The sequence below is a fragment of the Nothobranchius furzeri genome, chromosome 1, assembly GCF_043380555.1.
Source record: "Nothobranchius furzeri strain GRZ-AD chromosome 1, NfurGRZ-RIMD1, whole genome shotgun sequence".
NCBI classification, from domain to species: Eukaryota; Metazoa; Chordata; class Actinopteri; order Cyprinodontiformes; family Nothobranchiidae; genus Nothobranchius; species Nothobranchius furzeri.
The window spans coordinates 59,795,104-59,819,358 of record NC_091741.1 but is presented as its reverse complement, the minus strand read 5'-3'; the positions used below and the strand labels follow the sequence as shown (position 1 = coordinate 59,819,358).

Below are 24,255 nucleotides of genomic sequence, written 5' to 3'. Positions count from 1 at the left end.
GAAGCTGCTACTTGTGTAATAAAATCTGTTAATGTCCAGAGCTTTAAAAGCGGAGGTTAGTTCTGAACATGATGTTTCTAAAAGACGCGTCTGAAAACATTAACATTGTGCAAAGTTAGTGTTGTTTATCAAGATGACCTCTGCAGAGGTCACAGAATCACCACAAAAATATTTTCATAAAAAAACAAAAAAAATTAAGAATTAAATAAAAAACGCCAAAGTTACAGACGAGTGATGAAGATTAGTGAGATTTAAAGAGTTCCTGATTTTGTCGGAAACAGTCTCGTTACGTCTTCTGCTTCCTCCTGCTGTTCATTTCAAAATAAGGGTCCTCGGTTCTGTTTCTGCTCTGTGGGACCCTCGTGGTTCTGGTCTCGGTGGGTTTACTCGGCGGGGCCACAGCTCGACTCAGAGTCCTCTCAGATTGTGATGCTGACTTGGTGGTTTTGTGAAGAACTGTGGTGGCTTGCTTTGGCCCCACCCTCTGTGCTGCAGCTGCTGCTGTCTTATTGGTTTTGCTAGAGGAGGTGGTGCTGGTCTGGGTGGGGAGGTCAGTGTTGCCCTTGGGGGCCAGCCTGACGGCAACAGCAGCCCTGTTTGGTACCGGTACCTTGCTTTTGACTGTTAAGTCTTTAGTCTTTGAGGTAGAGCAGGGGGACTTGGTTTGGGCTGGCGGGGGTGTCTGTAAGCTGGGGTTGGGGGTGGGGGTCCGGGACTTTGAGGCCGTCCCTGCTGCCCTGGTGGCAGTTCTTGCCCGCCGGGCTGTCTCTAGGCGGAGGCGCGAGGCTGGAGAGCCGGGGCGACGCTGAGCAAGGCGAGAGCGCTGAGTGGCGCCCGATGGAGGTCGGGCATCTTTAGAGGGTGGTAGGGATGGGACAGAGGCACCGTTGGGGGAGGTGTTAGGGTTGGAGGGCTTGGGGCATTTGGAGGATGGTTCAGGACAGACGGGGCTTCTGGGCTGGGAAACAGCAGCGCGTGGGCGGAGCTTCAGTTTGGAAGAGGAGCTTGTATCCACTGGAGATGCTGTGGATGGAGTCAGAAATCTGCTGGGGGGCAGTCTGCTGGGGCTCCCTACAGGTGTGGTGGGAAGAGAGGAGGAGCCTTTGCCTCCAATGGGCAGGGGGAGCTGGGTGGGCTTCTTGGGGTAGGATGGGGTCATCTGGAGGTTCTTCTTAGGTGCTGAAGCCAAACCTTTCCTCTGAAGGGTTGGCGTACAGGCAGGGGAGGGGGTGTAGGAGCGACAAGATGTCTGCTTACAGACTGAAGAGCAGGAGGAAGTGGAGCTGGAGGAGGAAGCGGAAGAGACGAGGTCGTCTACAGCGGCAAGGGGGTCCATGTCAGGGGGAGCAGGTTGTGCAGTGTTGCCATGGTGACCACCCAGGCCCGGCGGACCCTTCTGGAAGGCCAGGATCTTCTGCTCTAGAGTAGTGAACTGCAGCACCCGGAGCGGGTCGTACTTGGTGAGGAAGCCACGCAGCGTGTCCCAGCCGCCGCCGACCCGAACCATCACGTGTTTACCATGAAGCATCTGAGGGGAACGAGCAAAACCGGATCAGCGCCAGTCCATGGGTCAGTTAAAGGAAACATCAACGATGACATCATTTGTTTCAGCTCTTAAAATAACAGCAGATTAACTCGTCTGCAGCGAGTCGAGTGTAATGATGTAATCACGACTCGCTGCTGTTGAGTAACGAGCTTAACGAGGCCCAGCAGTGATCTGCACGCCTCCGGGGTCAAAGTTCATGGGTACTCACACGGATGAAGATGGTTTTGTCTCCGAGTCTGTAGCGTCCCTCAGACAGATACTCTATGGAGACTCTGTTGGAGCAGCTGCAAGGTGGATCGTCTAGGTTGTGTTCCTGCAACAGAACCGATGCACGGTTAAACATCTGCACCAACATCTGGGCTGCAATAGATAATAAAACAACATTCTGGGATCAGCTGATGACACAATAAAAACTCGGAGGGAGGGGAGGAGGTTATTTTTTAGCAGAATCAAGTCCACAGTGTTGGTGCACAATCCAATCCACTGAACCAGACTAAATAAATAAACCCATCAAACAGGAAGCCCAGCAGGGACGTTTGGCTCCATGTGCACATATGCATCAGCAGCATAACATGTGATGGTGAGTCTGAGTGCCGGCGGAGAGTCACATGGTCAGCCTCCATGCGTCACAACGCCTGTGGGGGGCCACTGAAGCGGCAACTGCATCCTGGATCTGCTTCAAATGGGTCGCACATGGACCACCTATGTGCTGCAAACGCAATCAGCTGTTTTGAGACACACGAGCATATTCGCGTCTTCTCAGCCGTGACCGTAAAGCACGTTCTCCGCCTCCAGGTAGAAAACTTCATGTTGTGTTTGTTTCCAGCCGCTTGCTCACCTCGGGCTGGTAGAGGGCGCCGTGCTGGCAGCACACGCTGAAGGTCTTCACAGCTGGAGGCGGCTCCTCTGTCATCAACAGCGTCTCCTCCAGCTCGATCTCCTTCTCCAGCTTCACCAAGACGGGAGGCTCCACATCGTACCTGAGACGAGTCAACAGAAGATTACTGCGGGCCTCGGTGGTTATCCTCAGCTCGTTCAGGGTCAGAGACTCACTTGGAGACGATGCGGCCGATCTCCAGCAGACAGAGGCAGACCTGTCGGGGCTCCTTGTGCAGCACTGGGACAGGAAATGACAATAATCAGCCTGAAGCACGTTTATTTTTTTGCATAGCAAAGCTGCCCTCCCTGTGGACACCAACTCTGAAGTGCCTTTTTTATTTTTTCCTCAACCTGACCCAATCCTCATGTAAACACTCTGATCTCATTTAAGGTAGTGCGACTCGGGTTGCGAATGACCAAAGTCACCAATTCTTGTCGTGTGCCTATGTCTATGTATGTATGTCTGATCTCAGAATTGTGTGTACTGAAACTCTTAATTTCCCTCTGGGATTAATAAAGTGTCTGAATTTGAATTTACCCGATCAGAGCCAGCTCCGTCAGAGCTGGAATGACGGCACATCACTTGCCAACTTTCAGCCAAGATCATTTTGAAATGTTAGAGTTATTCTTTTAGTTTCATGCAACGTCACAATTTTCACAAATGTGGCTAAAAACCACACCAACTTTTAGCTCAACAACCTGGCTGAGTTGCAGCCATTTTAACGCTAATGATGATTAGCTGCAGCGGCCATCTTGACTTCACCAATACTCGTAAGGCTGATGGAACCATGTGTGTTTGGGTTTATATCCAAGTCGCCTTAGTCAGTTTTCCTAAAGTCTTTAATTGTAATGAAGGGATCCCACATCAGATCCTATTAAACCACTAGGAGGGACAGCTTAACTGGTTCCTAAGACTGGTTTTACTGGGAGCTTACAGCAAAGATTCAGTCTGCTTTGTCCTGTAAACATCTAATTGAGTGAGCTACACTTTTAGGTTTAGATGGTAGCTTAAGAAGTGAACATAATTAACTGTCAAATAATGATCATGGGTACCTGTGCCTCACACCCAGTCACCACTGCAGACTGATGTCAGATTGAAAATATTGGTATCATTTAAGGGAGTAAATCCATCAGAACCAACCGGAACTTGTAAAATAGTTACTTCAACAACAGGTAACGGGCAACAAGCCTCCTGCAGCTCATCCTACCCTTCACAGCAGCGGTGTCCAACTAATTTACACTGGGTCGAAATGAACTGGGACAAAGTCATGCGCCAAACTCAACATTTTTTGATAGTTACTGTAACTGTGATCATTTTTCTTTATCTACAAATATGTACTATAGAAAACCGTGGAATAACCAAATTACATACCAGCAAATCTATTTTAAAAGCACACAAAAGTGGCATTATTTATTTGTCTCAATTTTTTTATTTCTATTCCTTAAATTGTGTATATACACAGCATTCTTTCATTTTTAATATAGTCATTCTTTTAAGTATTTCTGTTTTCTTGTCGTTTACCCTTTATTCTTATGTTTTCCTCCGTTTTTGCTCCTGTGATGCAAGTTATTGCAGCTGTGACACCAAACTTTCCACACTGAGGGACAATAAAGAGATTTTCTATTCTATTCATCTGTAGTCTTTCCAGTTCCTGTTTTAAAGTACATCAAGTATTTTTTCACAGGCCAAAAACAAAAAAATAATGAATAAATAAAAGTAATCACCTTAAATGAAAATGTAATATCTCACCTATTATTTTTCTTACTTTGGAGCAGAAAAGGTTCATAAAACCGAAACAATTCTAACTCAGTATTCTCCACTCTGATTTACTGTGATGCTCACCTGTTCAAACCAGACACCTGCACCCCTGTGGCTAGGCTCTGGGCTGAGGGAGTAGTTTATGAGTGAGACTCCTGTGTTGTTCTGTTCATCTTCATCAAAAGAGGACAGTTGCTCACACAGGTTTGTGCTGCTGAACATGGAGAGAATCTGAGCAGCTGTTGGTCGGTGTGTTGGGGAGGAAAGATAAAAACTACAGCAGCTACAGAGTCATACTGACTTGAGTGTGTCGCTAAACTGGAGTCAAATCATCTCGGTCTGGAAGCTGGTTTTTGCGCTTTCTATGTCAGCAGCAAACAGATTACTGAGCTGTTAAAATCCGTTTCTGGGCTTCAAAGTCAGCAAATTACTGAGTAAACCCGAGGAAGGAGTGTTTTCAGTTTGTCTGAGACTGAGGAGGTAATGCTGCAGATGCCTAGTGGTAGCGTAGATGCTAATGAATGTAAAGAGAAAGGAGGTGGCGCCTCTACAGACGTGCCAACGCTGCAAAGCACTATGGGATTTGTAGTCTGGCTAAATCAGCTGGCAGGCCAGTTTTAATATGCATTTTATATTTGATCTCGCGGACCAAATTAAATTTGATCGCAGGCCAAACTTGGTCAGAGGGCCTGGGTTTAACACCTGTGCTCTACAGAACGGTTTCATTTATTCCACACTGGAGGATATCTAAACACCAGCAAAGCGTTCAGGTCCTGAAGCAGCAAATCCACACCAGACCATCATACTACCACCCCCGTGCCTGTTTTTCTGGAATGCAGAGTTAAGACTCCTGACAGATGATTTCACAGAAATCTGGTAGAAGATATTTTTTGGTAAATATGAGATGTGTTGTGTTATTCAAGGTCAGCAGACATTTTGGCCTGGTTGACCTTTAACCTTAACCAAGTGATGCCTGCAGGGCTTTAGGTGTTCTGTTTGTTCTCGAGTTTCTTTATAATGGAGATGCAGCTTTTGAGATCTTACGGCCTCCATCATGGTGTCACACAGGTTGTAATGAAGTTATATCTGAACTCTGCAGGCCTGGGTGCAGCTGGTGGAACTGAACTCTGTTAATTACCGATTTAACTAGTTGTGACGGGACGTTCTCCACATGGTCATGGTTAGTTTGTGTAGCTTTGTCCTCTTAATAAGTTAATCTAAAAACTATATTTTGTTTTTACTCAAGTTTTCTGACTGGTTTTTTAATAGGTTTGTTGATCTAAACAATTCATGATAAAAAAGTAAACATTTTTCACAGAAACACAGGTTTTCTATTTAATCGTTTACCTCAAACTTCACCTGGCTTAACAGATTCAGTCACATTTAAATTATTTTAAACTTCTCCTTGCATGCTTGAATAGCTCGTAGTTGAACTTTTGTCACAAACAGCAGGTTTTATTCATTAACTATACGAGGACATGGAGGTTTGTAGGATTCGGCCAACAACAAACAGATCATGTCAGCTTTTGACTGTGGGACTCGTTTCAGGCATTTACCAAGGCCCTCCGACTCAAACAGGTAGGTCTCCTCCACCCCGATGTGCCGACACCAAGACAAGAAGTTGGCGGTGTTGTCACGAGCAAAGAAGGAACCAGGAGAGGCGTCCCGCTTGCAGGCAATCCTGTTGGGAAAAAGCTGTGGGAGGGGAAGCCATGTATAGATTACCGATAGAAAATAATCACGTATCTAAAAATCACCAATTATCCAGCAAATGAGAGATTAGTAAACATCCTCCCTGAGTGAGGAAGTGTGAGATCTGCCTTTGCTTAGTGGCTGAAGTTATTCCCATCCTCGTGTCTGACTCACCTTGCCGAGTGCTGAGGGGCAGCTCTGGGCGATCCTGGTCTGCAGAGCGCCGATAAGCTGGCACAGCTTCACGCCGTTGTTCAGCTCCTCCATAAAAAACTCAGCTTTCACTTCCACTCCTGGAAAAATAAATGTTTTAAGCATCTTTACTGATTCTAAACCCCAGACGGACATGCTTGTGTTAATCTGTAGGTTGCTGTGAAACAATGGCAAACTATTTGCTTCTCGGGGGCCCTGCAGCACTTCCACGACCCCTCCACTGTAAATCAAGAGCTGAGGGGGTTCATCCAGACTGCCAACAAACCTAAATCACTTGAAACTAAGTCCACAATACTGTCATGCTAAATGACAAAGATCTCCCCACAAAAGTTAATTTGCATCCAACAACATCCCTGCAGATACACCCCCCCCCCCCCCCCCCCCCGAGATGCATGTGACCACAAGAGCAGTAGGTCATGTGGAGCGGTTTGTATACCTGCCCTCATTCCTCCACAGAAACACCCAAAACAAGATGGAGCAGCAAACAATGGGGTCGGTTTCTAGTCAGGTTGGGTTTCCTTATGGCTCCATTGTCTGGAGAGGGACAATAAGAGCTGGGAGTGGAACAAAACCCCTCGTTTTACCCTTTCTGCTATTATACCATCTGTGGTGGTTGGAAACGGCAGCATCGACACTCCAGTTACACGTTAGCGCTGTGTCAATAGCCTGATTGTGTTTTCCTCGCCTGAAGGGGGAAAACTGATGTATTAGATGTATTGTCTATCTGGTTTAGGTTTGTGGTAAAAATAACACACACACACACTTAAAAGGAGGTTGTAGAAAAACAAGTTGGAACATAACAGAAACTCACCCAGCATGGTGCTGAGCCAGATGGCCAGGTCCTCCTGCATGGGCACCAGCGTGGCCTCGTGGCGCACCGCGAGCCACTGGTCGTACTCAAAGACGTTGGTGAGGCCAGGGCCGTGTCGCTGAGCTAGCGGGCTGCGGGGGCTCTGGGGGCTCGGCAGGGGGACGTCGAACTTCTCACCGAACCAAACCTGAGATAAGTGAGAGAAATGTTTTGGTGTTTTACAACATTAAAAACAAGCCAAACGGCTTCCTGGCTAAAGTAAGCTGCTGTTGCTAATTATCATGAAATGATAAAAACTCCAAGATGCTTCAGTTCTTATCCAAGGGACTTTAGTAATAAAAACAGAAGACTGACGAGTACCAGATGTAGTGAGAACTTCATGGTAGCAACACCGAACCCCAGATAGCTGCACAATAAGCTGTGTCATAACCTCACACCTGCTTCTCTTAAACCATTGAAGGGTCCCTCTTCTTTTAAGTGTAGGTGAACCAGAGTCTTCACCTGCAGGCTGCTCCTCCGGTGTTGCGTTGTGAGTTTGTGTTTTTAAGTTTTCTCCTCCAGCCTGAACACCTCTTATTGGTCTGAATCTCAGACAAACCATCAGTCTTGTCATTTATTCAGCGTTTAGACCTTTACAGGGGGACGAGGTCTGAAGTGTCAACTCTCCAACATTTATGATGCAGCTTCGAGTTTACCCTTCGTGTACCAGAACAACAAAAACTAAACCCTCAGGAAGCCTTCATCAACTAGCTCATCATGAAAATCCCACCAGTTTAGAAGCTTGGGACTTCTCGTATTTAATTCATTTAAGACTAAAAGAGTCACGTTTCCTTAGTATGAGCCTACCAGCATTGAGCAACCAGCTAGTGTTTGTCTGCCTAGAGCATGTAAACAGACTCAACATCCATCTATGATCTTCAGTAAGTCTGTCTGGTTCCTACTGAACATTGTAGTTGAGGATTTGTTTGAGCAATAAAAACACGGGAATCACATCAGGGGAGCCTTAACACCACGCTTCACTCGTACGCTCCACTGGAGATCACAGAAAAGCCAACATGACCCAGTAACTGGCTTCCCTCCCTGCTCCAAAACCACACAACATCAAGTTCATCAACATCTTCTCCATTTTGACTTTAAAACAAAGAAAGTCAGAAGCATTATTGATGTTTCTGTTGAGAATCTGTGTGAAACAACCTGATATTAGAGAAATGTGAGTCTTGGGTTTGGCGCCTGGAGCAAGCAGCTCTTCTCGCCTCTGCACTGATGTCCAATCACATCCATCTCTGCTGTGCCCCCCCCCCAGCCTTTTCGCCCCACGAGACTCTAAAATCGATCACATCGAGGAGGATCCAAAAACTGAGATTGACCTGAATTTAAAGCTTCTAGAGCTCACACCAAAAGTTCTACATCGACAGTAGATAACCTCTCCAGATGTTACATAACTCACTCCTAAACAAGCATTTCCTCTCCCTATTTCCAGTTTATTGACATCTGTTTGACATACAAATTAACAGTCGGCTCATTGGGATACTTTCCCTAAAACCATGTCTGATTTAGACAAGGGTTGAAACGTAAGAACTCTTCAGTAGGCAGGTGAGAACGCCGTCCCACCTCAGAACCCGTCTGAACACAGATGTTTACAACCGTAACCAAATGGAACGCAAGGCGACCTTTGTCGGGAACATGAATAACGTGGGTCATGCCACAGCAACCAGGGTGGGTGGGGGTGGGGGGGGGGGTGGGGGGCTTTTACAAGTTACACTGATTTTAAAGAACAGACAGAGTTTTTAAAGCAGACAAATGTTGCAATCTGTTAATCTCCCCCTCCATCAGGTCTGTAATCCAGCACAGAATGCTAAATACTGAGATTCTGGAGCTTTTCCACTTTTTAAACAGCCAATCACCACTTAGCCACACTGATGCTCTTAGCTCCAGCCAGGATGGATAAACGCCATCAAGTAAGAGCAGTAGTCTTGTTTTATTCACAGCATGTTTAGTATTTATCAGTATAAACAGACCTGTGGGGACATTCTGGGAGATTTTTAATCCCAATAATGGAGCCATCCCCCCTCATCTTAGCCATCAGACTGAAAGAAGTGCAGTTACTTTAGGCGTCTGGGTTTCTTTAACTTCCCATGGCCTGCTTCCTGACCTTTAAGCCTTTAGGATCATAAGTAACCCGGAGCTGTTTAACTTAGCCGAGCTGAACTAACAAGCTCATGCTGCTCCTTTCACATGTGAGAATTACGGCTCCTAAGGGCTGGGGTTTCTCTCTGCTGAAGTTCCATCGTGGAAAGTTAAACAGTCATTCCATCAGTTTTGATTCTCGGGGGGGAATAAATCAGAATTAGAAAAAGAAAATTGGGATTAATTTTAGATATTTTGGTCAAACCACAAAGCAAATTCTGACCTGTACTTGTACTCGCAATTACCTTTTAAAATTCAGATAATGAAATGCAGACCATCGCTTGGTTTGAGAAGGTTTGTGTGTAAAAATGTGCATCTGTCTGACCCATGCTTGAAGGAATTTTACCTCCCGAATCATCTCAGATTTGAGGCATAAATAAATGAATTGCATCAACTGCAGATGAGCTCATCCATCTTCGGCCTGATCAGATATCTGAGCTCAGAGCTGGAAACGGCTGCAGCATCACTCCATTCTAAAGATCAATAACGCAGAGTTAAAAATAATCCCTCTCCTCCGTGTAGGATTATGCCACGGCATTTGCTTTTAGGGATACCAACCAGTAAAATTACAGCTGTTTGTCTCAAACACTCCAAAGTGAGGATTTGTGGGATTTAAGCCCATTTCAAGGGTCATCAGAGACTCTCCTCACCATCTCCCACGGTCCAAGACGAGGTGGAAAAAGCTGGGACGTCAACCCAGTTGGGAGAGCAGCCCGTCTCTGGTGTGACTAATCTGTAACTCGACACGTGTGTTGTTTTGAGTTTTGAGATGTTTAAGACATAGTTGTTGGGAGGGGAGAGGAAACAACGCCAAAGGCATTCCGCCCACTCCTCCCAAAAAAATGCTGAGACGAACTCATCAGAGTGGGAGTGGTGGAACGTCAGACATGCAGACCACCACCATGGGAGCACAGGTGGGCTCTGCAGTTGTTGAGCAGGAGAAAGATGTCTGCTGTGCCTCACTTTGTTTGAAGAACCGGAGGGGAGGGCCAACACCAACGGATCCTCACCCCACTGGAGCCTAATCCTCTAACCAGTTCCCGTCAGGTTATTAACTAGTTAAAACAACCCTCCGTAGGGTGGGGTGGACTCACCTGGATGCCAGCCTGGACAGCCATGACCCTGTTCTCTGGAGACTCACTTCTTCATTCTGAGAGGAACAAGCAAAGCTCCGTGTCACTAATCACACTAGAAAACGTAAACAGAGAAATTTCACAACAGCCAGTGAGTTCAGAGGGACGTCCATGGTGGTTCATTCCTGCCACTTTCTTTTAAACCTAATAGGAATGCAGCTTCTGAGGAGTCTTTAAAGACGGAGCCATGAGAAAACAAAGTTCAGCAGCAGATGCTTTGAAAACCTAAACAGATGTGTAATCATCATCTTTTTAAACTCCCAGCCAGCAAACATGATGCAACCAAACCTTTCACAGATATGGAGCCAGAGCTGGAAGAGATGCCATTTGTTCTGGATTCCTTTAAGGATAAAAAGGATTTAAGTTGTTACGTCGCCGCTTTAAATAAAACTGCTTTTGATTTTAGCACATTACACTGATGGATTAAAACACACAATAAAAGCAACCAGCCTCAAAATGATTGTTGCATTCCTTCATCTCAGATGTGCATAGACGGCGTTTGTTCAGCTGTGACCTGCCGATCCAAGTTTAGTCTTGTTCCGGTTTATCTGACAGAATAATACACGGAGTTCTGATAAAACTTGCATTCCCTCTGCATGCACCTGCTAGTCTTTCGGTTATATCTTCAGTTTCAAAAAACAGAGTGAACTTGAAGCACCTGTGAAAACGTGCTTTCTTCGAGTGAGAATGATTTAACAAAAACAATTCCACTTCTGTTTCGCCATCTGTTAAATTAAAGACATCCCGACTGGTGAGGAACAAATGTTGAGACTATAGTTGGAAAGATTTAAGAAAATAAGAGTTTTGTTGATAAACTATCAAATCAGAAGAGCCCCCTGCTGTTTTTCTCCTGATTAAATGGAAAGGGTCTGTCTGGAATCAGCAGATTGGTCAGGAGTTTTAAGAACACACCACTGCATCCGGAACAAGGCACTTTGGTTTTAACGTGATTATTAAAACAGAAAAACCTCTAAACAGCTCTGAGGGGATTTCAGCAAAGTTTCTAAACGAAACCAGGACGTCGCTCCCCTGGTTTCCCACACGAGGACCAGGAATACCCCGACCCTCAACTGTCCCCGGGGGGGGTTGACAAAGAGCAGTGGGAGGGAGGGGGAGGCAATCAAAGGCGTGTTAACACAGCTGAGGCAATAGTCTGACATGTAGTAAATCACCTCTTTTAACACCAGCTTACACTGAAATCTAAGCCAAAATCGGCTAAAAACAACTTCTGTTTCATCTTGATTACAGAAATATTTCTACTGAACAGAGTGTAAGAGCATGTGATCAAGTCTGGAGAGGGCAGCATCAGTTATTCCACACCAGAACAGCAGCCCAGCGGCCAAGGGGAGGAGGGGGAGGACAGAGGGTGATGAAACACGACGACTCACCTCAGGACAGAACTAACCAACGATCAGGTCAGCCCCTAAAGTCCATCCTCACGAAGCTAAAAACACTGAGCAGAGTTCGGAAACAACCAGGCAGACTGACTCCTGCTTGTGTGGCTCCACGAGTGAGCGAAGAGGAAAGAGTAGAGCAAGACTGATGGAGGAGGGAGGACGTATGAGAGGAGGAGGTACAAAAGGAGAACTGACTAATGAAGTGGCTACGCTTCACTAGGCTCTGACCGTCCCTCAGCCCCCCAACAATCCCATCAGTGGGACCCTTCCACAAAGCAGCTATTGTTTTCTTAAAACACACACACACACACACGCGAAGTGATTTACCATCAACAGTCCGAAGCACAGCCCCAAACCAGAACTCAGTCCTGTCTGCAGGGCTGCACCTCCACATGCTCTGCTGGAGGTGTGAAACCAAACTCCACTAACAACACTCACACACTTGTTCCAGAAAGAGTAAATTTGAGGACAGAGGGAGGTAAACGTGACATGACTCAGGTGTTGTCACAGCTGTTTAAACCAGCTTCGCTCTGTTTAACACAAACAAGGCAAATTGGCTTCCAACATCCATGGACTTTCTCTCAGTTCAGAGTCCTTTATTTTACAGATTAAAGACAACAGCAGCTAAAAATAAGACTATAGCAAATAACCTCAGGGAAAATGCTGTTGCTCAGCCTACTGCCTGAAGGAAGGAGGGTGAACAGACACCTATGGGACTTTGTTATTAAAGTGATAATACAATAAATCGAAATTTAAAGACCAAGTTCACTCTTTAAAAATATGTCCTCAGTGGGCCCTAGGATAAATTATATCCTTGTCCGTCAAACAGTGAGGTAATAAAGAGCTGGCGCATCTGTTTCAGGAACCAGAAGTGAGCTAGAGTAGAGGTGAGCATAAAATGGGCTTATTCAGACACCTCTCCTCTGATTGGCTAACGGCAACATGACTACCGCTCACTGCTCATAAACATTAATGTTTTATCTCCACAAAAACACAGAAGCCTGAAGGAGTTCTGCTGCGATGTGGTGTCGCCAATGCGAACGGTTAGCTTCTACTAGCCTAGACATGCTCTGCCCTCTCCTGGATGCTAAAAACAGCCTTCCCTGTTTTTTTGAGTCAAGATGGGTGAGTCCATGAATGCTAATTTTCAGTGTTTTGTAGATCTTTATGGCTTTTCTAATCCAAGTATGTCTATTTTTTTTTATCAGAAGCTACTGTGAGAAACCGGTTTTAAACTATTTTCACGTTCAGCCTTCATTTGAAACTCTGAGTGACCGATTGTATTTCAAAGTAAAAAAAAAAAAGGGGGTTTCTTGTTGAACTTGGTCTTGAACTACTGTCCTATGCTGCGAGTTATCCCCATCATGAGCTGAAAAAAGGAAACTACATTTGAGTGAGGAATGTACTTCCTGTAAACTGCTCTTCTACTGCTGTTTGAGAAATCACCTGATAAAATGGCTGGAGTGTCTTTAATGATTGAACTCCGTCAGCTTTTATTACAGCCAATAGAGCAATGACTGAGGAAGGACACCAAACTTAACGCAGTCAGTTAAACCCGTGATGGAGGCAGCCGGACACACAAGGATCACAGCGGACCGGATTCTGCAGAGCGTGTTGAGGTCCACTTCCTTTTGGCTCAAGTTTTAAACTAAAATGTTTGCAGTCTGCTCTCCCCAGCAGGGATCCAAGCTGGTCAACAATCTGGCCAGCTATCAGAAGTAAAAAAATAAAATCTTGAGATGTTGCCAGCATTAGAACTTTTGTTTTATAGGTCATTTAATATTTATAAGATCTAGATTCCAACACTTTCTGATTCCAGGTGAAGCTGTGCCCAACCTCAATAATGTCCCATTTCTGACCAAACGTACCAACTCGTAAATGTTCACCATCATCTGAAGTCAGACTTCAAAATGTCTCATTTCCCAAACAAAGTATCTGCTAGGCCTCTTATGTAAAAAATAAAACAAGCTCTTTTGGAGCTTATTAGGCAGATATTATTGTGAAGACTTAGGAAAACTTGAACGGTTTTAAAAAACGACTGCTGCATGTCCTTAGAACAAACATAATTGACTCCAGATGATTTGTCTGAAGCCTTTTGGAAAACAGTCAATGAATGTAAAGTGGAATAATCAGAAACAATGAAAGAACGACCTTTTCTATAAAGAACCCGCTTTCTTTCAGCGTGCAGAAAGGGTCAAACTCAACAACATGGGACAAAAAGGAGAATCTGTGCCTCTGGACTCCAGTTGTGTGCATCTGGAGTCGACTCCCTACGGAGACCACACACACACACACAACACACACTCTCAAATGTCAAGAGCAGAGGACGGTCAGAACTGAGGCCAAACAAGAGACGAAGACAAAAAGTTGTTTCATTCTGGAGAAATGCTGGAAAGAAGGCGACATGGATCACTACCACGCACATTTTCCACCGGTCATCTGGAGGAAAACATCCCACAAAGCTGCCCTACATAGAGATCTGTTCACCCTTTGAACTCCCTTTAAATGTTCTTCCCACAACATCATCAATCCTTCTACAGGTGAACTAGGTCAAACCAGATAGGTAATGGGGCTAGGAGAAGTCTGGACTGATAAGGAATCAGGAATCAGCCCACAACCAGTGGGGTTATCAGTTTCACTTCAGATAACAAGACTAAATAAAGATGGATTCTTCAGCACACTGGTCCATCGGACCCTTGAGGTTAAAGCCTGAAAGAAAAAATGGACACATTTCCATGAACTGTGCAATGCACCAGTTGTATTTTACATGTAATAAAGCATCCTCTAACATGTATTAAACATGTTCTACCACAACTGGTGGTCAACGATGAGAAACTGACATTTTTCCTCTAAACTTATGGAGTCAGCTTGTATACGCAGCCCCAAGCAGTTGGTTTCTGTAGAACAGGGTTGTTCAATTCCGGGCCTTGAGGGCCGGTATGCAGCACGTTTTGGTTTTAACCCTGCTTTAACACGCCTGATTTCAATCAGCAGGTGATTAAGCAGCTTCTGCAGAGCCTGATGAGCTGTTGCACAGGTGATTCAACCACTGAATCTAGTGTGTTGGACCAGAGAAACTACTAAATCATGTTTGATACCAGTCCTCGAGGCCCGGAATTTAATAGTCCTGCTGTGGAAGTTTTGCCTCCATTTGAATTAAGGGACGTTTTCAAAACTAGAAAATTCCTCAATCACTTTGTCCAAGACACTGTCCCTTGTTAACTGAAGTTCTTGTTATGCTGCTGTGTGTCATATTAACTATTCTTATAAGTTTTGTGTCATTACTTGTTTAAAGTAAACACTGTGACTGTGGGTATGGTGAGTAGAAGCAAGTGGCACATCCCTGAACAACAGAACAAGGTAGAAACACTTCAATCTTTATTTATGTCAACGATTAAGACATGAATACAAAACAACGTGTCAAAACTTTGCATGTCCAAAATCAGATAACAGAAACTCGTCCACTTTGGCTTGAGAAGCCAGTTTCCTATTATGTATGTAAACAATTCAGACCAAATGGCCTCTTCTCATCATCCAGGTTTTGTTTGGAGAGGCTAGCACCAAACTCCAGGTGCCTGAACAAAAAGGTACACCCTTTATGAAATCCTCCACACACATCTGCCTTCCTGTAGAAAAAGATGCTGAATACATCGCCTTTGAGCAGCATAACAGACAAGAGTTCATTAGAGAACAATCAAACCTCAACTCACAACCAAACATAGTACCCCTCCTTAAGTTGGGTTAGTGGGGTGGGCATGTGTGTTCTTGTACATACTGAGGACCATTAGACCATTTTCCCTACAATGTGAGGATTTTTTGGTCCTCACTTTTTATTATTTTTATTTTATTTTAGAAGCTTACTATGCCAGTTAGAGATTTACTGTGAATTAAGTTTTAGTTAAGGTTAGGGTTACAAATAGATCAGCATTGGTTATGGTTAGAGTATGGGTTAGGCATAGTAGAGTCACAAAAATGAATGGAAGCCAATTGAGGCTCCTCACTATGATAGAAAGACAGACGTGTGTACGTGTGTGTGTGTGTGTGTGTGTGTACGTGTGTGTGTGTGTGTGTGTGTGTGTGTGTGTGTTCCCCACACAAGAAGTCTCATTCTCTGGTGTAGCCAATAATCATTTAAGAGGATCAGGGCTATTCCAGACAGCTCAGTGCATCCCTCACTACGACACCAAAACACACCGCACGTGGCGCACGCATGTCGCCTGCAGCACTCAGGCGGTGCATGTGAGTGCCCGCGCATCAGAGCAAAAACATTATGTAACAAGTTTAAAGGAGAATGTGCAGGCAATGATGTCATTCTGATTTCTTAATGAGGCAATTCATTTGTCTGGAAGCTGGAATAAACCAGTTTGTTTGTTTATTGTGAAAGCAGCGACTTCTGTTCAGGGTTCCAATTTGATCAAATAAGCAAAAGGGATGGATAGATAATATCCTCATGCCTGCAGTGTGAAGTGGGCGTTGGCCAGGAAAACCGGTGACCCTTCCCCTTCACTGGAGTTTGGAGGGGTTCAGCTGGGCCAAACTGGTCTCTGGAGAAAACCAGCTCCTCCTCCATCAGACTCCATCCTGCTGAGCCTTTTGTGTCTGGGCTTAATTACTCTCTCAGAGGAGCGTTTCATTAGTCCACCTCCTCCTGTTCAGCACAGACAGAGCCTGGCTGAAGTGAAAGAAAAGTAGTAAATAAAGCATTTAATGAAACTTTCTAAAGCCACTTAGCTCTCCGACTCCAAACCTGTACAAGCCTGCTTATAAAAGGTTTTTTTTTTAAGATACTCCTGCCCTTTCAGAGAGGATTAAACCATCTCCGGCTCTGACCTTTGTGTCCTTGTTGGAACAGTCTGTCCTCAGAGGTGGGACAGGATGAGTAAAGCCCATCTTAAAGGCTTGAATCGGGGGGAGGCGCAACCTGTCAATCCCATTTTGATTTGTTAATGCTAATCCAGTGCCGACTACGTGTCACTGAGCCAGGTCTGGGATATGAAAGCCCCTCAGTGCTGACTCAGGATCAGCCTGCTCACCCTGACTTTGAGACCACAACCACGGGAGGAAACTAGATGGCTGGGTTGAAACAGACCCAAGGCTGTCATTGACCACGTTCATGTTGGGTTTAACCTTTTACATGTTAACATTTGTTCCCTACCACAAATCACGTTCAAATTAATATTTGACTATAGGAGTCTGTGTGCATTGAGGATGAATATAAACTACCAAAAAAGGAATATAGTGGAATGGCATTTCATTTTTAGATTAAATAGTATATTTGTAACATCATTGGTTCTTTCTCTGGACCTCTCCAGTTCACTCTGACACACAAATCCTGACTGATGGCCACCTGTTCATCATAATTAGTGATTAAAATTTATCAGAATTTGGAAGTTTGACCATCTGCTTCTTGAGGACTGACAAGATCTCAATAGGATTAAGATCAAGGGTACACGATATACATTGGCATCAGCCGATATACCTTATTAATGAAGCAGATTTAAAGACAGGCACATACCCAGGCAGCCCAATGCTGCTGCAACATTTAATTTAAATGTATATTACATTCGTGGAACAACATCTGTGTAGAAAATGCTTTTTTTACTGAAATTTTATTATATATTAGTTTTGAATATTTAGTAGTTTTAGTTTACTGATTTGCTTGATTACCATCAGTTGGATGTCTGATTTTAACACTGAGAAGTGCATAAAATTAACATTTAACAGTTGGTTAAATTTAGTGTTCAAAAAGTGATTCAGCTTCAGAAATGTTGTGCATCAACTGATGTTTTAGTGACCTTTTAGTTTAAAAGTAAGGTGGAAATGCCACGAGGTCAGCCACTCTGCCCAAATAAATAGGCAGCGCTCATCGGCCGTGGGCTGACCATGACCATACTGGTATCTGCAATAGAAAAAACAATCAGTCCATCTCTAGATCAGGGAAGTTTCTTGGATTTGGACCTTAAATTTAAAGGTTTTGTTCCGACTTTATAAATTATTTTATGTTGTTCCATCATAATTTTTCTTGACGGTTGGGAGGAGTTCCCCCGAAAGTAAGTTTGGTACTATTCTGTATGCACTGATGTTCTGAAGCTAAACTGTGCACCTCCTTGCAGGAATGGTCTCAGGGAGCTTTATTGTAGGCAGGACACAGTTGCAGTTTTCACCTTTTCTTCTCAAGTCCATCTGTAGTGGGGATTCCTTGTTTATCCAACCAATTTCCTAGTGTTTTTAAATCCTTTTAGGCCCTGAACACATGCATAATGCCATTCACACCAAACTACACACAAATGATTGTTGTGAACCTACAAACTGCTCCATGGGATATTTTCCTACATTTAGGACAGCGCCCCCTAGATACAATAAATCCTTTGTAACTTTTACATAAAAGCTCCAAACTATATCAGACATGGTGGGAGTCATCGCGCAACTGCAAACACATGTGCTCACTCGTTCAAATCACGTTAACTCTGCCCACTTACAGCCATTTGCCTCTAGATGACCCATGCAACGTTAGATGCCAAATTAATAGAAAACCATCTTTGATGACAAAAGATGACCTCTATGGGATTTAGTTGTAAATGGTCACAGCGCCCCTAGATTGGTTCAAACTTTATTAACTTCTAAAGACAAGGTCAGAATGGCTTTATACTTGGCTTGTGTCATCACATGACTGCACTAAACACACTGACATGGCTGTTGGTTCAAACACCTTTAGCTTCACCCTCTTTTGGCTCTCTGGCTCTAGATAACACACGCAATGTCTGATGCCAAATTAACAGAAAGCCATCTTTGCAAACCAAAGCTGACCTCAATGAGATTTTTCTGTAGTTGGTCACAGCGCCCCCTAGATAACTTTAACCTTCAATGACTTCAAAAAACATGGTCAGAATAGCATTAAACTTGGTCTGTGTCATCACACCACCAGTGTGGTAAAGACAGAGTATGCCCTAGTGGTTAGATGTGTAATTTATTGGTGGACTCAGTGGAGATGCCGAGTCAGGGTGAGGTGCAGATGAGGAGACCGTTCGCGGTTTCTGGTGTTGGGGTGGTCGACATTTGTGTTCCACGGACATGACCGGGTGCACCAGGCTGCCGGCCAGGCTGGAGCGGCGCGGAGCTGCGAGGGCCGAACGACGCTGCTTGCAGCTTTAATTTTTTTTTTTTGTTTCTTTATTTGATTTGTTCCCGAGTTTTTATTTATCGCAAGTAATATTGTCATCGCAATATCATTATCGAATACCACAGGTTTTCCTAATATCGTGCAGCCCTATTCACAAAGCATCAGTGAGACCAGCCGCCATCATGCGTTACCATGGTGACTGGGAGTGGTTTCAGGCTAGCCATGTTTGTAGAACCGATTTAGGGGCGATTACACCGGGAAGCTCACAAGAAAGCCTGGTTTTGGGAAAATCTTTCTTTGTGATGACTAGTGACTCATCCAGCAGAGACATGTTATGTTTAACATGCAGCCGCTCTGGTCAAAGTGCCCACTATGAATCATTTCTACTGTCAAACAAGCAAGACCATGCTGGTATTTTAACACGTTTCATTGGGATCATTATTTCCTAATAAACAGGAATGCTCAAAGTCAAACGGGTGCCAGAAGGGAAACACATTTGCATGAATTTACCAACTAAACAACTCTTGTTCAGCTGTCAGAAACCATGCATGGAGTTATAAGAGCCTGCTTACGTGACATGTCCCAGTTCAATCACATCTTTATTCTTGGTTTTCAATAACCCCCCCATATTGAGGTACGGGTGGAGGGTTAGTTACCTATTGTGTCACACAGCCTCAGAGTACAGGTACGGATAGTATCAGTGAAATCTGATGATCCATGAGTCATTTTGCCTCTTTACCGAGACGTTAACAGGTCACTGAGCTCAGTCCAATTATCCGAGCCTGTAAATCATAACAAATCCTTCCTATGGGGGATTTAAAAACAATGAAACCTTTCATAAGACCGTTTTGGGACACTGTCTCTCAGGTCATACAACACACCCTTATAGGTTTGACTAAAAAAAACATGGAAATTTAATTTTCATATTTAAAAAGGGTAACTATAGCTATTTCCAGTCCAGTTTAATGCAAATATGTGATTTAAATATTTTCCACAGAATGATACGAATACAAGGATTAGTCTGATACTGAAACCAAATCTAGCCAAAATTAAGTTTCTCTAAAATCCACCACAAAGATTTTAGGCATATTTAGGCAAAATGCTGCTTGCACGGCAACTTATTGTGATAATTAAAGATGCTCGGAGCATTTGAGGTAAATGGACCTTTGTCAAGGTCCACTGGAGATGGGACTAACCATGCAGCAGGAATCCAGCCAGTTTGGCCAGCATGTTGGACCAATTTCCAGATAAAATTAGACAGGGCTTCCCTTTGTTAATGGTTCCATTCATAACTTTGACAGAATTATTTTGAGTAGCTGTGGGGTGAAGTATGTTCACTTTGAATCACCAACCTCGGGATTGGGGGGGGGGGGGAGTCCCACCTTAAGTGGAAGAGTTGAGGTCTTGTTCTGAAGTGAAGGAAGGAAGAAGCAGGGAAACCACCGAGTTGATTGAGGCAGCATCTGAACTGATCTGCTAAGGTGAAGAGTACGTGGAGACAGAAAGTGAAGCTCCATTTATAAATTGGTCTACGTTCCAACTCTTCACCTACAGTCACGAGCTCCAAGAAATAACTGAAAGCAAAAATAGCTAAAATGAAGCATTTCTTCTGCTGGGTGGGATCAGGCGGATATGGTGAGGAGCTCGAACATCTGGGAGGGACTGCTGCTCCTCCATGTCAAGAGGAGCCAGATGAGGTAGTTTGGGCCTGTGGTCAGAGGCTTTCTGGGAAAGGCGTCTCAGGCATCCTGCTGGTAGAAGACATCGATGCTCACCCAGGACACACCAGATGTATAACTTCCCTTTGCTGGTCTGGGAAGAGGAGTCTAGTGGAGCTGATGAAAGTGACCAAGGAGAAGACCGCTTCCCCACACAGCTTCTGTTCTCACTACCTAGCTGGACAAAGGCATGTGTGCGCACACACACCTTTATTTCAAGCTCCTAGTGTTTTGCAGCTCTGAACAAAACTACAGTTCGTGGGAAAAGAGCAGGAAGGGTTGAAAATGTTTGACCCTTGAAACTTTGTCAGTTTCCTGAAGACAATCAGCAAAAATGACAATTGATGATCTAAAATAAAACATTTCTTGGTTACTTTAGAGCTCATGGAAATATCTGAATGCAAATTTTAAAATGTAAATGTTATCACCATCAGGAGGCATCTCGCCAACATCTGAGCTGCAATTAAATACCTTAGAGAGCAAACAGGACTAAAGTTCTTAGGAGACATGGAAATAAAGCTCAATTATGTAGGTTATACATAAAATGTATTTATAAAGTGATATGATGCCATCAACAAAAACTGTCCACACGAGAGACGGTTTATCCTGTTCTGACTGATACTCATACTGCTGCTGAATCGTCAGACTATTACATGGACAGTAGCCAATCTCACATCAGATTAAATAAAAACTACTTTAGTGGAATGACTGAACACAAAGAAGTGACGAGACCCATTACATTCTGCAGGACATACCAATTGTGACTAAACATTTGCAGCTGATAGTTACTTTTAAACTCAGAAAAAAAATTGGGTTTCACATAAATAATTCATTAAGTCAGCCTTCAGGAACAACACACACACACGCGACAAAGCTTAATGAGTTAAGAATGACCACGAGCACATATGGGCCTCGATATGTGCCTGTGTGTGTGCGCGTGCGCGTGTGTGCGTGTATACACAATAGGGATGATGATAATGAAATCTTGGATTAGCCCTCATTCATTTAGGAGACGGATTACAGGAAGAGAACTGGGGGTTTGGGTGTGGGTGTGTGTGTGTGTGTGTGTGTGTGTGTGTGTGTATAACATTGTGAGCTGGAGCAGGCCTGAAGCTTGAGGAATGATGCCAAAGATCAAGCAGATGGTGACTATGAAGGTAGGTATAAATGAGGTTGGTCATCTAATAAGAGCGGAGCAGTGGCCGCTTTGTCTGAAACACAATGGAGACCTAAACTGTCTGGTCTGGATAAAGACCACCACCCAGACTGGAGAAAACCAGGTCACATCAAACAGTCATTTAATATGTTACATGTATTAAAGTAAAGTTGATTTATGATATAATAAAGAAGGCTAGTTTCTACAGACAGAACCTTGAGGTTATAATCCAGTACAGGATTAAAACCAAGCCTGCACAAAAACCTGTGATGAACAATAACAATGATTAATATTGTGATGATGATATGATTTGCAATAAATAAATGCTCAACTCAAGAACAAAAAAATCAATAAAAAACAAGAGAAAATAAATTGGGAAAAGCTAAGTTGTGGTCAAAAGATGTGAAGAATGAGAAACGAACAAGACGACAATCAGTGGATCCTGGGAAAAGCAGAACAAAATGCATAATGTGTAACAAATATTTGAGATGACCATTCACTGCGGTTTTTTTTACCGTTCTTTGCGATATGCATATTGCACATGCCAATATTGCAATGAAAACGCTCAGGAAGGTCATGTAGAAATAATTTCATTCAAAAACATACCCGAAATGTGCCTGCTATGCACAAACAAAAGAAAGCATCAATATCTGAAGTTTATTTTCCGTTTTCCTAGTTTCCGCCTCCTCAGGGGAAGCCCCCGTTGATCCTAAACTCCATCCTCCAACCGGAAACCAGAAAGGTCACATGTGGACAACTTAATACACTAATCCTCGTCATTGTCCTCCTGACACAATAGGCTCACCAGCAGGAGGAAACGCAGCAGTCAGTGTGAGCTTTGATCCAAAACTAGCAGCATGAGCCATCAACTTCATTCTCCATTACGATGTTCGATCCTGTCATCACCCGACAGCTCAGCAGGCACCATCTCAGAACAAATATGTACGAGTATATTGATCCTCCCAGCTGCCAATCAAGGATAAAACTGCGCATGCGTGAAACTGGAGGTCGCAGCAGAGACCTGTCAGAGTTAATTAACCAACCAGCCAATCGTTAGGTAACAGAAACCCGAAAAACTCTGGGATGAAAACTTTTTTATAACCGTTTGTGGGTCGCTTGAAGTCTTTTCATCACAATGAACATTTAATGATGCTTCACGCTAGTCAAAGAGACGCATCTAGACAGAAAGCTCATCATGACCCAGTCATTTATCTGTAAATTTACGAGTATAAATCCAACAACCTGATTAAATACACACAAAACATCAGCTGGCCACAAAAACAGGACAGGTTTCTGACTGTAGCTACTTTTACTTGAAAAGGGAAGGGTCTCCATGACACGAGGCACCCTGAAACAGCCGAAAACTTCAGCATGAACGTTTCTCTCCGCCATTCTCATTTAAAACTTGGAAATAGTTTTTAACCTACCAGCAGCTCAAGAAATCCTTCACGCAGCAGCTGTGGTCCGTTTGCTGTTGTCTAAACAAACGCCTGTTTTTACTCTGAAGAAAAGACTCGCGCTGCTACATCAGTAATCACATTCTCCGCCGCTGCAGCTGTGTGTTTGTGGGCTGCGCTGTTCGAATCAACCAATCAGAAGACAGATATTTCTGAAGGCGGCGCCTCGTGCTCACCTGAGGGTCATTTTACTGGCTGATGAAAACCCATTCACAGAAACCCAAAGTGGCTGAAAACAGACTCCTGGGAACGTTTTTTTAAGGATATAGACCTAAATAACATCTTTGAAAGTGTTTCGCTTCTCTGACCCTGACCTCATCTTTTACATTTAGGGTTGTATTTTTTTCTTTTACAAAAGCTGGTTATAAACGCCTGTTTTTAAAAGTTCAGTGGTATTCTCTTCATCATAACCTGTATATAAAACAAAATAAAAACTAAAAGCCACAATAAGCAGCAAATATACAGTGTATTATGGCCTGTCCACTGTATGACTGTCAAGTCGTGCATTAAAATAATTAACAGCTATATTTTGTCATATTGCTTCAAATGCTGGTGCTAAAATTAAATATTTAATATCACATTGCGTAAAACATTTGTGGCAATACGAGAGTGGTCTATGACCTGTTGACGCCAAGGATGGCAATTGTACCTGCTCGAGTGTGATTTTATTAACAACGCCACCTTGGGAATTTCACCCAAGGAATTAAACATATAGATTCAGTTCACTGGACAGTAGACGTGGTTTCAGAAGTTACAATAAGTGTGTTTTATTTTATAGAAGAGACAATTTAAAAGACACTTTAAAAACTGGCCATGTAAAATACCATAAAATACTAAAATTAATGCCCCAACAGGAACTGAACCAATGAAATGTATGGAGAACCAAATTAATTTTACTCACTGAAATCAATTCATGAGGTCCCAAAACAAAATGGGAATTAACTAAACACAATTCAACTACAAATTTAAATAAATAAAGAGGTTAACAAGCAGGACTGAGGCTAGTGATGGAGGCAGGTAACGCGGGCAGAGAAGCCCCAACACAAGAAAAATAATGAAGAACGTATAAAGAATTCACCCCTGGCAGTGATCATTCATATCAACGTGAGGAAACCAGCACCACCACACGCACACGGGACCACCACCTCCGAGGCCACACCCCACACCTCCTGCCCCAGCCTGCACAA

At 43.8% G+C, this 24,255-nt stretch overlaps 1 protein-coding gene across 3 annotated transcripts; it reads right to left on the bottom strand.

Moving 5' to 3' along the window:
* Positions 1 to 91: 91 nt before the first annotated feature.
* On the bottom strand, positions 92 to 24,245 carry gas2l3 (growth arrest-specific 2 like 3). 3 transcript variants are annotated; one of them, XM_070549414.1, is made up of 9 exons: positions 24,147 to 24,245; positions 10,182 to 10,237; positions 6,901 to 7,087; positions 6,051 to 6,169; positions 5,741 to 5,879; positions 2,600 to 2,663; positions 2,385 to 2,526; positions 1,755 to 1,859; positions 92 to 1,528 (listed from the first exon to the last, which is right to left on the bottom strand). In XM_070549414.1, the coding sequence occupies exons 2-9, from the start codon at positions 10,203 to 10,205 to the stop codon at positions 287 to 289; spliced, it is 2,022 nt and encodes a 673-aa protein (XP_070405515.1). In that variant the 5' UTR covers positions 10,206 to 10,237; positions 24,147 to 24,245; the 3' UTR covers positions 92 to 286. The 3 variants fall into 3 exon arrangements, with proteins under 3 accessions (XP_070405515.1, XP_054595481.2, XP_054595482.2); XM_054739506.2 differs by lacking the exon at positions 24,147 to 24,245 and adding an exon at positions 23,039 to 23,162; XM_054739507.2 differs by lacking the exon at positions 24,147 to 24,245 and adding an exon at positions 11,609 to 11,736.
* Between the last annotated feature and the right edge of the window lie 10 nt (positions 24,246 to 24,255).

Bases quoted from the DNA above. Each gene is read 5' to 3' on its own strand.
- gas2l3 (XM_070549414.1), bottom strand. From the start codon at position 10,205: ATGGCTGTCCAGGCTGGCATCCAG. The intron at 2,527-2,599 runs GTGAGTCTCTGA...GACTCGTCTCAG, and splicing joins ATCGGCCGCATCGTCTCCAA to GTACGATGTGGAGCCTCCCG. The intron at 1,860-2,384 runs GTGAGCAAGCGG...GTTCTGTTGCAG, and splicing joins GCGCCCTCTACCAGCCCGAG to GAACACAACCTAGACGATCC.